We start from the raw sequence: 15,996 nt of genomic DNA, 5'->3' as shown, positions 1-15,996 counted from the left end.
AAACAATAACAACAAAAGCAAACCGAAATGTTCAAACGTGAAATGTGACTTAAAGAATTTTTCATTACTACTTTTTGGTGCCGCCTTTAAATGGCCGCACGCTAGTAAATAATTTAATATAAAACCAAAACTAAGTAATTTACCAGAAATATATATATACAAATATACTATATACAAGAAATAGTTGCAGTTGACAGTCAGCTGTTGCAAGCACGTGTTACTTTCCATAACCAACTAACTACTACTACAATTACTATTAAATGAGCTACAACAAATACAAATATTAATAACAATAGCATCTAGCAATAGCTGTAGGTGTCCTAGCGTTAAACGCTTACATGCATACAAACATTCATGAACGACTAAATAAATACAGCAGCATTTAGTTGTAGTGATTTAGTGGAGAAAGCTGAATATTTAATAGGACTATACATGCATATATACTTTAGTATATATTTATATAGAGTTAATGGTTTAGGGTTATTACTTTATTGTAGCCAATAACGGTATTGGAGCCAACCACACAGGTTTGTACAAGCACAAGCAGTTCAATCTAAGGATTTTCGGTAAAGAAATTAGTTAAAAACGGTTAATTAGCCAGATTATTGGAATCAATGATATAATTATGAAATAAAAGTGAAATCTTATTCGTATTGTTTGTATATAGTATAATGAAACATAATCATGAAAATCTCTAGAGTGGCAAAGTTTGCTACAAGGAAGTATTTCTGAAGTACTTCTCTTCCATTAATTCGATTAATAACGATTTTATTATTTACTTTAGTGTCTGCCTTGTAAAAGCAACACGCTTATGTGGTTTTTAAAGGGTGATCCATTTCGAGGTTCCCTACTTTTTGAACGAATAAACACAGAAACATCAAATTTAATGGAGAATGTTTATTATTATATCTCACAATAAATCCATTGATTGGTGCGATGTTTCAGGCATCATATAGTCGGTTATCATGGCGCGACAACAGTCGCCATTGACGGTAACTTTCTCACCGGCATCATTTTTGAGGAAATGTGGACCGTCCCACAAATCACCCAAACCCTTTTTTTTCCTGGATGAAATGGCCTTTTCAGGCTGCTTCCAAATGCGGCAAATTAACTTATTTACATAGCCATTTAGCCAGAAATGGGCCTCATCGCTGAAAAATTTGGCTCAAAACGTCTGATCTTCTCGGAACTTTTCACGAGCGAACCGATGCCCGCTTTGGTTCTTACACATGCTGTATTTGGTATGCTTTCAATTTTAGACCTCGACATAAAAGCACCAAGTCGTTTCATACGTAAGTCCGAGTTTCTGCAAACGGCACCGAATCGACTCTACAAGGTCTTCGTGTACACTCTCAACTATAGCTGCTATATTTTCTTCATTGTATACTGAACGTGGTATATTATCCAATAATGAATGCTGGACCATAAGATGGGTGATGGTGTTGCCAGTAGGTCGATTATGTTGACCTGAAGTTGAGCGAGAAACGCGAAACACAATCTTTAGAACGGGAATTTCGTAATAATGTTGAACGACTTATAAATGTAGTTCAGGCGTAAAACTTTCCATGATGAAATGCCAAACAATACTAAAGAAAAATGACATGACAGCTTGACACTTATCGAAAAACTTGAAGTCTTGAGGATCTAATTAATTTTTACGGAACATTATTTAACAGACATCCTGTTATTCGATACTCACTTAGATTTTTTAACCATACATGTTATATAAGGAAAGAACTAATTAATTAAAAAAAAAAGTTTTAGTACGTAATAATACTAACTCATCTTAACCTGCAAAAGGTTACTGCGCATATGAAGTTTCAAGAAAAACGGTAATTACAGGTTTCTTAGCCAGAAATGACGTCTCTGCTGCGACAACTAATATATCTAAAACTTCATTTCTTATTTCAAAGATTTCTATAAAGTGATTAGACGCTTTTTCTTTTAACTCTTTACAAAATGCTTCGTAGGAAAAGATTTCTGCGCTCTGAGTCGAATTCTAAGTAACTTTTTTAATGAGTCCACAAGTGATGTACCCAATTTTTCAAAAAGATTTAGCATTACATTTTAAGCGGATAAGCTCATTGATTTCTTAAAAATCCATTATTGCTTTTCATAATTGAATCATCTAGTTATTTTAGCCTTTTCCACACAACTTCTCAAGGCCAGGTTTTTTCGCCATAAAGTATATAAGCAACACCCACCGTTGTGACTGTAATTCCAGTCCAAAGTTTCGGTGATATTTTTACATTTCGGTTTATAAATATTTTTGTAAGATGTACACCATCTGTCGTCCACCACAATACACATTTCGAAAGCTGTTTCGACTTCGCTTAACATCAGCTGTTATTGGACAAACGTAGAAACAGACTTCAAGACCGTAGAATACCATCGTCTTTCATATGAGTTACGACAAGCTAAAGAAACGCTTTTGTTGGTATATTTCCAAACTCTTCAAACTAATTTTGATTCAATACTAGACTTTTTGAGCTATTTTATTCTACGCCAAAGCGAAATTGACATTACATAATTGAAAAATCATATAGCTAATGGATGCCTTATTGGCGCCTTGCTATTCTTGCTAGTAATATATGAAAATTATTTTTATAAACAGAAATTAAAAAAAAAAAATATTAAACAAGAAATAAACAGTAAACAAAATTTCGAATGCTTCGAAATACTTCCTTGCTGCAGTTAGTAGAATATCGTAGATTTACATCAGAATTCGTGCGAACCGTTTCGTGTGAGGTCGGTAAGTACACCGCCTGCGTCCAAGGACAGTAGAAACTGAAGTTCTTAGTATGTGATTTGTTTAATATTTTAATATGTTTTTTTTGTTTTTGTATGTTGCAACTGTGTTTCGTTTTGCAAGCGAGACGCACATGTTTGCAAGTGTCTCAGTTACCATAGTTGTTCGTGTTTAGTTGGACCGGGGAGCTATTAGGTCTAATAAACTGTTGAAAATTCATAAAAGTGTTTCCAAGCAGTCAGACAAAATCAAATTTAGTGTTTCGAATTTCTGTAATTTTTTTTGTTTTTGTGTTTTTTTTGCAATTGGTTTACAGCACGTTTTGTATAGAACTTGAGTTGCTGCTATGTGTGTGTATATATGTAAATAATGTATAATACTTTATTAAGTGTAGTGTATTTATCTCGATGTCTACAACAACAACCACACAGCACACAAGAAAAAATTTGAAAATTAAAAAAATTCAGAGAATTGGGAGAGCAAAAGCAGAAGAAGCTTAAATGCAAAACAAAAAAACACACAAAAGCAGACACAAGACAGAAAGCACACACACACGCACTTAGACATTTGACAAGCAGTTAAACACCCACTTACGAGAAATAAAGATAAAAAACAACAACAATATAATTGAAACGTTTCATTGTGCCAGCAAAGAGATGAAGGGAGGCCTGGCCTGGAGCCTTGCTGGTTGGCTTATAAGACCGCGTTTACACCAAGTCAGTTTTAAGGCAACAACTCATTATGCAAAGATAGCTTGAACACTAAATTTTGATTTGATGTTGTGAAAATGTCTTATTGAGACTTAAAGTAGGGCTTCAGCGTGGCTTCACAAATCTCTGCTCGCAAAAACTAAAGAAATTGAAATTTAAAAAATCATTTAAATATTTCACAAAAAGTTTAGAGCATTGAAAGAATTTACTATAAATAACTAATAAATACAATAGACTGTCGTTTTGAGTTATGGTGGTGCTTTCTACTGAGCAAAATAGAATATAGTAGCGTAATGTGCTGCCGCATTACTAACAGAACATCGTACAAGATGTACAAATAAATGTGTTGTTGCCACAACCTGCTGCGCTTGACACCTTTGTTTGTATATCGATGTATGAACATTTTCCCGCTCCCAAAAAATACAAAACCACAAAAAAGTTTTTTTTTAATGGAAAACACATAAAAAACTTAAAAAAAAAAAAACAAATACAATCACAACTACTAATACACACGCAAACACACTAAATGCTACAATGGCAAACATATACATATACATATAATACACTATGAACTAAAATAACGTACACCGCTTTGTAAAACCACCACCTGCCCCCCTTAAACATATACCAACCATCCTGTAAATGACCAAACAACCGTTAAACTAATCAACAACCGTCTTGCCCATTCCAATCTAACTACTTCACAACTTCAACACAACCAACTACAACAACAACAATAACTACAATAACAACTAACAACGTTTGTAACTTACAAAAAAATCAAACGACAACAACAAATACAACCAACCAACCAACTAACCGACTTGATAAACTCGCAATTTGCAATGTGAACTGCCAAATGAAAACAAAAAATGCTTTAAAAAAAATATATATACAACTAACTGTGTGATAACAATGACAATAATAACATTTACAATGAAAATTGTCACAATGTGTATTTGCCTTGAATTGCGTACAAAAACTTTCAAAAAAAAATACTTTATGCCAATATCTATTTGCAATTGCATAAAAATAATGATAATAATAAAAATAACAATAACATTTAACAACCACAAATATGCACTTACCAATTCACAAAAAATAATCGTTCATTTCACTTGCCAATATCGTTAAACAAAATAATCGAAAAAAATATTTTCATCTTTTCCAGGTATAAAAAAATGTTTGATTTTAGCCTTTGCCTTAGATCATTACATTAAATAAGAAAAAAATAGTTTTTTCATTTAACATTCAACATTGTCAGCATTTTTTTAACGCGCATGTAAGAGATTTTTATTGTTCTTGCATTTGTTTGTTATAGAAGCCAACGATTTTGCAAATTCATTACAAATATTTATTTATTATACGTAAAATAATAATACAAATATTATCATACAGAGTAATGAGCACTATCTAGAGAGGCTTTCAGCTCGTCATAACAAATATATGGTTAATTAATTCGCAAAAAACCAAACCCGATCTTGAACCTTCTCATCTAATAACGACTCCTACAAAATTTGTATTTTGGTCGGTCAGCTTATATTGAAGCCATATATGCTATGGTGATCCCATCTGAACAATTTCTTGGGGCATTCTACCGTTATATTGTACAAAATTAAAAACCGAAACAAAAAACAAAAAATTTTTCCATACAAAGTCTTGATTTAGATAGGTTAGTTTGTAAGGCAGCCATTTCTATAGTGATCCGGCACTGACGGCTGCCGAAAGCAGCTGTCGAAAGCAGCTTTGAAATCGACGAAGAGGTGGTGAGTGTCGATTCTCTTTTCACCGGTCTTTTCTAAGGTTTGACGCATGGTGAATACCTGGACAGTTGTTGATTTTCCAGGTGTAAAGCCACACTGATAAGTTCCTATCAGTTTGTTGACAGTGAGCTTTAATCTTTAATCACAATACACTCGATAGAACCTTATATGCGATGTTGAGAAGATTTATCCAGCGGTAATTGGCGCAGATTGTGGGGTTTCCCCCTTTTTGTGGATTGGGCAGAACATACTTAGATTCCAATTGTCGGGCATGCATTTGTCCGACCATATTCTACAAAGAAGCTGATGCATGCTCCTAATCAGTTCTTCTCCGTCCTATTTGAATAGCTAGGCTGGCATTCCATCGGCATCGGCATTCTATTCCAGCAAAACAGCGTTATTCTTTAGACGGGTAATTTCTATTTGAACTTCTTCATGGTCGGGCAATGGAACGTCCGCTCCGTCGACATCGATTGTGGAATCGGATTCACCATCTTCTGGTGTTGTTCTTTCACTGTTATACTTTCACCATTCAACCGGCTGTAGAAGTGTTCCCTCCATAATTTCAGTATGCTTGGGCATCCGTCGAATCTTCCTTCTGTTTGTAGACGTGGGTTTTTTGCTGCACAGAGGCGGGTGAATATATTGGCTGCTACAAGATAGTGGTCCGAGTCAAGGTTAGGGATTCGGAGCGTAACACTGGAGACATGTCTTCCGCCTATCACAGCATGATCGATTTGGTTGGTGGTTTTTCTTTCCCAGAGAAAGCCCAGTAACTTGGTGAATTTTTCTATGCTGGAATCTAGTATTACTGATAATCATATTTCAACCATTTCAGGATGTTTCATCCTGGGGAAGGATGTCTCGCCTTCTCACTTTATCTCACCTTCAAACGGATGTTTTTGGCTACCCAGAGGATACTTCCTCTAAGATCGTAACCCGTAACCTGCTTAAGCCATATGTAAAAGACTTGTTTCTGGGCACTCCGAAGTGAATGGCGCTCAGAGAACTTTCCTCACTTGCGTGAACTTCTACACATGCCTCCGTCCTCCAACCATGGATCCTTACAACCAAGTAAGAAGCAGAGATCGTTGAATTTATCAGTGCCATGGGCCTATGTGAGTCCTTGTGAAAGGGGAGAGGTCGAACTAAGTTTACTTCTATTCTACTCTATACCCTCTGGTTTAATAAAATTTCAGTATTGAAAAGAGAACCATTTTCAAACTGATGCGAAATAAAAATCTCTTACACAATAGTCTTCGAAAATCAAATTGATCAAATTTAGTAAAAATTAAGAATAAAATTTGTTGAAAATTTTTAAAACATAAAGGCAACATTAACAGCGCTTTATTTCTATTTTATAGAAATATTTTGACTAAAAATTTAAAAATTCCTATGCAATTGGTTGTAAACTAAAAAAATATAGCATGCAAAATTTAAAAATTCGGAATTGGTTTAAAAAACTGAAATTTTCAAACGTAATACTGTTATGCAATAGAAAAAAAACTAGTGTCCGCTTAGCGCAGATGCAAAATAATTTCGATTTAGAATTTTAATTTTTTAGTGTTTGCAAAATTTCGTTTATTATTTCGTTTGTCTTGGCTTTTAGTCTTCAATTATGTCAGATTGTGCAACATTTTCATTTTCATTTTCATTTGTTGTATGTATTAATGCCGCTATTTATTACAAGCGCACATTTTATGATTTCTCAAGAAGATCCACACAATTCTTCAAACTTATGTGCAAACTATTACTTAGCATACATAACTATTAGTACATATTTACACACACACACGTAAACTATATACACACATACTTACCAACTTGCCTACATACATACATACTATTGACTGGGTTGAAACACAATATGATGATGAATGATCGATTTTAATCAAGCTCACGTTTTTTTATTGTTGTTCAAATTTTTCATACAACCACAAACCAAAAATAAAACGTACATATCTACCTACTACGTACATATGTTTACCACTCGACCAAAATCCGAAACTATTAATTTGCAAATTAAATCAACTATCATCGCATCACCAACAAAACCAATCAATCAATCAAACCAAAAAAAATATATATATATTTGTATATAAATTTTATATATAAATTTACATAACCAAATATATTATGACATTAATATTTGCGAAAAACCAATCAAAATCAAACCATAAACAAATAAAAATTATCAAAAATTAAAAAACAAAAAAAAAACACCACAAATCTGAAATGCAAACCGCAAAAAACGACTTTTATGCAAATTTCTAAACATAAATAAAATTAAATTATTTAAAACTCAAAATGCATGCTCATGCATAATTAAAAAATAACTGAAAAATAATAATATTCAAAATGAAATGAAATTTAAAAAATGAAATAAATGGTTCAATGGATGTGATTGTGGCTGCTTGATGGATGGCAACATGATGACAACAACAACCACAACAACATTGGGGAACTTGTGTGATGACCCGTTACACGCCGGCAACACAGACGCAAAACCACAACACTCAAGTACGATCCGCCATATTCGAAAAAGCCCATCGCCAAGGGCTACGCCAGCGCCGCAGCCACTGCCGCAAATCATCACTCGGTCGAGGAGGTTTCACTGGACGGTTCCAGCAAATTGGTCTACGCCAATCAGGCCGGCTTCAGGTGCGATACAAAACCACCCAAAGAAAGATATTTTCAAAATTTAACTTTTATAAATTTCAGGGATAAAAGCATACATGGTCGCCGTTATACCGGCGGCGGTGAGGACGATCAGGCCCATTCTGGTAGGTACCTTGTTTGCCTTTTTGCCACACACACACGCAATCAATTGTACACTTGTCTAAATTGCATTCGTTACTAAACTCGCATATTCTATATCTACTAACAACAACAATAAACTCCATACAACCACAAACATATATATAAGTACACACACACACACCAAAACCACTTGTTGACGTTCCACCTACTTGTGCTCAGCCCTGATTAGTGTTGTTAGTTGCAATAAAAAATCATAAAAAATAAACCAAATATTAAAAAAAAAATACAATTACAAATACAAATAATACCGTTAATTAAATGAGTGCTGTACTCGTATTTATTGCATACATACCTACTAATATATAGTACAAGTACATATGCTGTAACTTCTACATACCAACTTACATACTCAAATATACCACATAACTAACAATTAGTTAGTGCTTGCCGTGCCGTTATAAATAAATATTACAATTACAATAACAATTACAATACAGTTACGTCGCATTCTGTGTTTTTGTCAGTTTCGATTTAGTACTTACTAAACTTTAGTCTAGTCTAGTCTGTTAATTGTGATTAAATGCGCTTCAAATTTCTGCTTACAGTTTTGTTTTTTAATGCAACATAATTGAAATTCACTTCAAATACTCGTTTCTCAATAATACAGTAATTGCGTGGCGTTGTAATGGCAGCGAACGCCTTGAGCGTGGACTTAACGAGACATCAGTGTACTAACCTGACTTATGGTGGGATATGCCATTCGAAATTGGTACCTCAATCCAATCCTGTGGGCGCTATATTTCATTTTCGAGTGAATTTCGAATAGCCGTACTTTAGAGCTGAAGTGATCGGCACAATTATTCACTCGCAAGTGAGGCATAGAACTATTTGAATATTATTTTGTTTTATTTACTTCTTTTGAAACATAATTTTTTGTTATGAATATCAAGCAGTGATGGTATTGTTCAATGTCATACTACTACCTTATCGTCTAGCAATCAAGCGATGCCAATAATTATTTAGTACCCATATTATATAAGGCAACTAATATATAGTTGTTGATCTTCTAGCCACAACAACTGAATCAATATGTCGAATGTTTAGATTGGTCCTTTTAAACTGCACACATAAAGCGATTCGATAAAAAATTTTAGTTGGATTGATGCAACCTGTTTTTATGTTCTTGTGAAGTATATTCATATGTAAAGTAGTTTGTGTTCGAAAGATGTTTATTTCCGACGCAAGGAATTTGTCTGGCGATTTTATGTGTTTCGCCATTAAACTATATGGTCAATGAAATCATGGCGTGTTCTCCGCATTGGGAATTTCACTTAGGAAAACAGATGTGTCACAAGGAATGTAACGGCGTACTTAGGTCTTTCTTAATGACTAGTATTGAAACGCTAACACCCAAAACATTGACCAAAATGTGTTGAGAAGACCCATAAGATATTTTGAAAACCTCTGTTAACTCTCACGTTCTTTCAAATCATTAACCAAAACTTTAACTAAAATGTATTAAGTTGATCCATAAGATATATTATTATCTGTTATCTCTTTGATGCCAACCCAATGATTTTAAGGCACTGTTTATTTAACATGTTTGTTATCTTCATTAACAGAGATGGATAGACGACTTGAAAATAGACTTCAATATACTTAAGGATTCGATTTCGATACGCAAGCACCAGAAATGATACTAGCTTCTCAGTAACTTAAGCGTATCTACACCAAATAAGGTCATGAATAACTAATACTTGTGCTATGATTCGATATATTTCATTTTCAAGGCAGCAAAATTAGACGAAAAGTGACAGATCTTAGACATCTCTTGCGCTGCGTTGACAAATATATTCGCACTCAATCCGCAGCCGATGAACCATTTTGGTCAAATCTTGCCAAGCTGTACCTCATAGATATTGCAATAGGCATTTATGTTGTAAAGCTAAATTTCCAGCCGGATACAAATTGTCAAAATTTCTATAGAAGAAGGTGAAGTGGAAACATCCAGACATTTTCTGCTCCATAAGCTAGATTTTGCACCACTGTGATTAAAACATCTGAGCAGTATACCTTTGTCGAACCAAGGTTATAGCCGAAGCTGACATCGTCGATTCATGCGACTGATTATGATCATTTTTATAGTAGTATGACCTACCACAACGAAACAGCGTTATAAGCTGTCCAAGTGTGATCCTGCTGGGATCGACCATTAAACCTAACCTAGCCCAGGGAACTTTAGAAACCTATGAAAGTAATATTTATAGATCCCACTTCAAATTTGATCACTTTTACTTATGTTTATGCAGAATACCGCTATTTATGAAATGACAGAGAGCAGATTAAATCATTGCTTAATTTTTAGTTTAATTCTCTGGGGTACGAATTTGAATGGCAGTCCAGAAACCACTGTTAGTATTCTCTTGTTTCTTGACTGGCTTCAACTTAAAACAAATACATTGGTAATCCGCTTGATTACTCAACTAAATGCGCAAACAAAATATTTAAATTTACAAAGATTACACTAACAAAATCCGCATCGCTTTGTGCACTTTAACGAACGTCAGCACAATCACTCCTTGCACCCAAAGCGGCCTCAGCTGCGCCGTACGCACTCGCACTTGCACACAGTGGCCACAGTCAATTTAAATTAGACAAATATTTTATTCCTGATTCTTTTTCCCCCACAAAACAACGTAAACGCACCATCAACAACAACAAAACCACCACAACAGAAAAGGGTATATTGAAGAAGCACAGCTATGGACTGGTGCACAATGAACAGTTGAAGGATAAATGGGGCGACGATGTACAGTCCGACAATCTCGAGCTTATAACACAACAGGACGGTGCACTCGGCGCCTCCACCAGCGGCGGAGCGGCGGTCTCCGAAGTAGAGCGCACACTCAAATCGCTCAACGGCTATCACGAAGACATACTGGAGGCACTGCGTAACGCGGCCTCACATCGCGGCACCGCCACCGGCAATACGCCCGTCGGCAGCGGCAGCCTAAGCGAAGAGATGCTGCGCAAGACACTGCAAGACTGCCAAAGCGCACAGCTGGGCTACAGCGTGGAACCGTACAAGCGCTCCAGCGGTTCCAAGTCGAGCTCACGCGAAAACATCTGCGACCCCGCACAAGCGCACATGCTGATCGAAAGTGCGGGCATTGGCGGTCATGCCGGCGCCATATTGCATCATCATCGCTCCCAGCATCAATTGCATCAGCCGCCACCATCAATGCAGCAACAGCAACCGCCGCTAGACGACGATGATGCCCCGTCGACTGGGCCGTTGCGCATACGCAATCTGGAGGATCTGATACGACAGCTGGAGCATCACTCGTCGCGCCACATGAGTCCTAGCGGCTCCGAGGACATTCGAATGTCCGAAACGGAGGCCGATCGCCATTATAGATTAGATAGTTCCGCCGCTTGTAGTGAATCGTCGCAAGGGTTAGTAATCATTTGAAAATGCAATGTGTGTTTAACATATTCGATTTCGATTACGATTTTGTTTATGTTTTTTGCTGATTTTTGCCGATTCGTAATGAGCGTTAAATGGATACTGTTTATTACATATATATTATACTTTGATTCCACAATTTATTCAGTAATTATATATACTATATACCTATATATATACACATACTACATACTCGAACTAAAGCATTATGATATATCGATATATCTTCGTTTTCAATTTTTCACTTTTTTACTTTGTATTCAACCGAATTTTGTATGTTGAGGCTGTAGGTGCCTATTTTTGGTTAGAAAAGAAAAACGCTTCAATTCACAACAACAACTAACTAACTAGTCTTTGTATGTATTTGTTCTTAGGTGATCATAGTTATATTTGTGTACCTGCTCATGTGTATGTCTGCGTGTATGTGTGTATGTATGTTTGTGTGTGTTGCTGCAACCCGCTTTTACTTGCTGCCACATAAATATGTCGTACTCCTTACTATATTTAACACGCATATTCACACACTTAGTCGTAATTTCCAGTAGCGAAGCAGTGAACAAACAACAAAATGGAAATAAAAATATTTTTTAAAAATAAAAAAACTAAAACAACAATAAAATGCACTGATGAAACACATTGCACTTAAATTATTTGCAACTCTTAATATTCTTTCAGGATTTAGACTGGAATATCTGGTGTGATAAAGGTTGGTTCCCATTTGGATACTCTTACGCACACACTCTCGCACCACTAGCCTTATGCTCATTGATATACACTAGCTATACCTATTACTAAGTTATATTTGAGTAGTTTTTCTATATTCAAAAATAGGCACCTACATATGCTTAACCCTTAATTGAAGATTGCTGCAATGAAAATCGCATTTTTTTGACATATAATCATTTCTTGTTTATTTGTCAAGACAATTTGAGTTTTTTAAGTAATTCGGTATGACATTTTACCATGTTTTTTGTTAACATTTATATTTCAAAATCCCTAAAACATATTTGTGGTAAAGATATAATATTTTTGTCCAAAGCTGTTGGTCTGACAATATCTTGAAGAGGGTGCTTGTATACTATAATCCACGAATCATCCTTATAGAGCTGAGAAATCGTAATCAGTTTAAATTTTAAGGTTATGTTGGATGATATTAAAAAGATTCAAAGAAATCGGCTTTTTTCTAAGCATATAAAGATCGCTCTCGCTCAATTCTACGCAGGTGCATACTTCAGATTTTCAAAACGATTTGAAATAAAGCATTCAAAATAATATTCCTTAACAAAGCATTATCCTAAACAAACCAACTATTTCCATGCTTTGAAACGTAAATTTATATTGTATAAATTCCCGATCGCCCAAAAACACATTAACTGCCTCTTCGGTTGTGGAAAAACGTTGACCTATAAGTTCATCTTTTACGTACGAAAAAAAATAACTCAGGGCTATACGGTGGATGACGCAACAAATCAATGTTTTAATTGCAGAAAAATTCAGTTGCTTCAGTTGATTGGTGATCGTTCTCGTTGCCGTGACGAAGATTGATCTGTCTGGCACAGAATTTACTGTTCTGACATGTCCTGTTTTTCCAAACAAAACCTACAACCATTTGATTAAAAGGCGAACAACTTTTGGCATCACATCGCCTGAGAGTCAGGTAGGTCGTTGTGATTTAGGTACAATAGACCTATCGTTGCGATTCAATTCTCATCTATTTATCTTATCCTAATGTCACGATTCATCACTTACCATGATGTCATAGAAGTGTTTCGACCGATTTTTAACATTTCACCGATTTTTAACATTTCTCACGACCAATCGACACAAACCCATTTTGGGGCAATTGACAAATTGTTTGAAATAGAACGTGAGCAAACCTTTTTTACAATCAAAAGTTCATGCAATACTGAATGTATGAATGTCTCACTAGAGCCGTTAGTTCACATGTCGATCTTTCAATAACTGTTTGCGCACATCATCAATAGTTTCCGGAATAAAAGCTGATTTTGGGCGACATATACGAAATTCGTCTTGGAGTGATTTACGACATCGATTGAATTCACATACCATCAATAAATATTGGCCTGTGATGGAGCTTTATCGCTAAGAATTGAACTAAGCTCATCTATGTACTATTGATGAGTTCAACCACGTTTAAAGTGGTAAAAAATAATCGTACGAAAATGTTCGAGATTTAATTCCACTTTTTGCTTTTTTTGAAAGAATATTTATAATATAAAGTTAATGTAAACAACGCAACTAGCGCTTGTATATCAAATGTTCTGAATATCTAAAACATCAGCAGGTGTCTGAGTAGCTTGCAACACTACGACTACGATTTTGTTTATTTTCAGGACCCACTTAAGTTCTTAATAGAAAAGTATCTCCAAGCCCCACCGATATCATAACATACGAGCCCTAGGTATAAAAAATTTTTCTTAGGGACAAGTCTTAAAAACACACTAAAAAATTTTTCAAAAAATTTTTAAACTTAAGAGATAATTTTGAATATAACTTAATACTGAGTTCATACCAAAAAGCGATTTCCATTGCAACAACTTCATTGCGCGTCTAGATTTTGTAATTCCATTTATTTGTTAATTAATCAAACTTTTTTTTTTAAATTTTCACCATTTTCTATTTTTCGTACAAAAAAAAAGTTTTTAATAATGTTTTTGTTTTGTTTTTTCGTGTGTGTATGTGTTGACGCGTGTATGTATATGTAAATGTATGTACATATGTATGTAATTTCATTAACATATACCTACATATGTATGTGTTGTATTCGTCTCTGTTGAATCGCAGCTCAAATCAGCAATTAGCACAATCACAGAAAACTGCAACAATACATCCGTCTTACAGCAGTCGTTTGCGCCCGCGCTCCGACGAGGAGTCGCGCTTCGCCTACGGAAGGTACAGACATCCCCAAGCAGCTAGTAGACATCCATCGCATCAATCGCATTCACCTCATGCTTTCGGCCATCATACGCATCATTCGCACGCCCACGGTCATGCTACGCACGGCCCACACTCATCACATCACTCGTCGCATACACACTTGCACCAGGACGACGAGGGTATATACGAGAGTGCCGACCACCATGAACGTTCGGTGGTCGAGGCACGACTCGATCCGCGTGAAACACCCGACAGTGAGAGGTAGGTACTCGTTACATTCACTTTCGCTCACACAGGCTCTTCCCCTCCTCCCTCTATATATATACAATCGCTCTATGTCTCTATATCTATATCCCAACCGTCAAACCCAGTTATCCCATTTACCAAAGAAATACCTAAAAAAAAAACAACAAACCTTTCCTCTCAACCCCCGAAACAAAATTTAAAACAAAATTCAAAAATATATACCACAGTCCACAAAATCCACTTTGTCAAAAGCCATCATTCCCATCCCATACCAGTCCAGTCCACTAACTTAATCACACATACCTATGTACCATACTTAGTTTCCCAAACCCATCCGCACACCCCGATCCACTCTGTCCCGAATTTCCGAAAACACTTTGTAGTACTCCCACTGTCGCTTGCAAACTCAAACGCTATCCAAATTCCAATTTGACTTAATTTCTGTATTTCATCCTTTAACCCACACGTACAGTCTCTGGCTGACGTTGTCCACCCTCTTCCAGATATCCAATGTCCTACACTGATTTCCCACATCCAGCCAACGCAATCAGTTCGTACAAACGACCTTTAACCTCAATTGATATCCCAATTTATGAACTCTTATTTTCGAGATATACTTATGTAATTATTATTTGATTATTCACCTGAATTCGATTCGATTCGTTTGTTCTCTTTTGACATTTTGTAAATTTACCGCAATTTCAGTTGAAACTTCTCCTTTCTTAATTAACTCGCTGTACGTAATTGTAGTGGTAGTGTTGTAAAGTGAAACCAAAACCAAAACCAGCAAAATCACAAAAGAAAACATGAATACCGAAGAACTGTATTTAAACGAATAATGCTATTTTAAGTAACTGTAAAATACACTCGAAATGCAAGAATTAATTACACATTAACCTAAGCAACTGTAACTGTAAATTAAATGCAAATTAACGGTGAATATTAGTATGCTAATGGTAGAGCCCACAAACCGGAATGCATTCCACAATTAAATATATATCTAATTTAGTACAGTTATTTTCATTCCTTCAGGGGAAATACGCGAAAAAATGTTCCTTTAAGATTTTTAAAATAAAAAGTATTTAATTATTACCCGTTACTTTAAAAGTTCCACAATTATGTTACTTACATATTTACATGTGTGTTGTGTCTCCTTTTTACCCTTTTAGTTGTTATAAGAACGCCCCTAATGCTTTTTTACTACCGTTAAACTTATATTTCGTATGGTGTTTTGTAAGGTAAACTAAGTTTGGGGGTTTAGTTGTTCTACTAATCCGTAGCTTTATAAATGCACTCATTTATTGATTTATCAAGAATATGACGAAAGATCCTTTCATATATAACGGTTTATATTTAATATACTCCACTAAAATTTTACTGGAGTTTTAGTTCCGATTTTGTAGT

General features: G+C 35.4%; 1 protein-coding gene across 30 annotated transcripts in view; it reads left to right on the top strand.

The window, feature by feature from the left end:
- Nucleotides 1-15,996, top strand: part of LOC105233287 (disintegrin and metalloproteinase domain-containing protein 23) — a 545,110-nt gene that overhangs the window by 514,478 nt on the left and 14,636 nt on the right. For 13 of the 30 annotated variants that reach the window (XM_049456175.1, XM_049456174.1, XM_049456173.1 and 10 more), the window contains exons 20-23: nucleotides 7,722-7,883; nucleotides 7,944-8,005; nucleotides 10,718-11,438; nucleotides 14,254-14,607. In XM_049456175.1, coding sequence (XP_049312132.1) covers nucleotides 7,722-7,883; nucleotides 7,944-8,005; nucleotides 10,718-11,438; nucleotides 14,254-14,607 — 1,299 coding nt within the window. Of the gene's footprint in view, nucleotides 1-7,721; nucleotides 7,884-7,943; nucleotides 8,006-10,717; nucleotides 11,439-14,253; nucleotides 14,608-15,064; nucleotides 15,989-15,996 lie in introns of those variants that run through there. The other 17 variants (XM_049456186.1, XM_049456185.1, XM_049456184.1 and 14 more) reach the window with 7 other exon arrangements.

This window comes from Bactrocera dorsalis, chromosome 4, assembly GCF_023373825.1.
Source record: "Bactrocera dorsalis isolate Fly_Bdor chromosome 4, ASM2337382v1, whole genome shotgun sequence".
Taxonomy (NCBI): Eukaryota; Metazoa; Arthropoda; class Insecta; order Diptera; family Tephritidae; genus Bactrocera; species Bactrocera dorsalis.
This window is presented reverse-complemented; position numbering and strand designations above follow the sequence as displayed.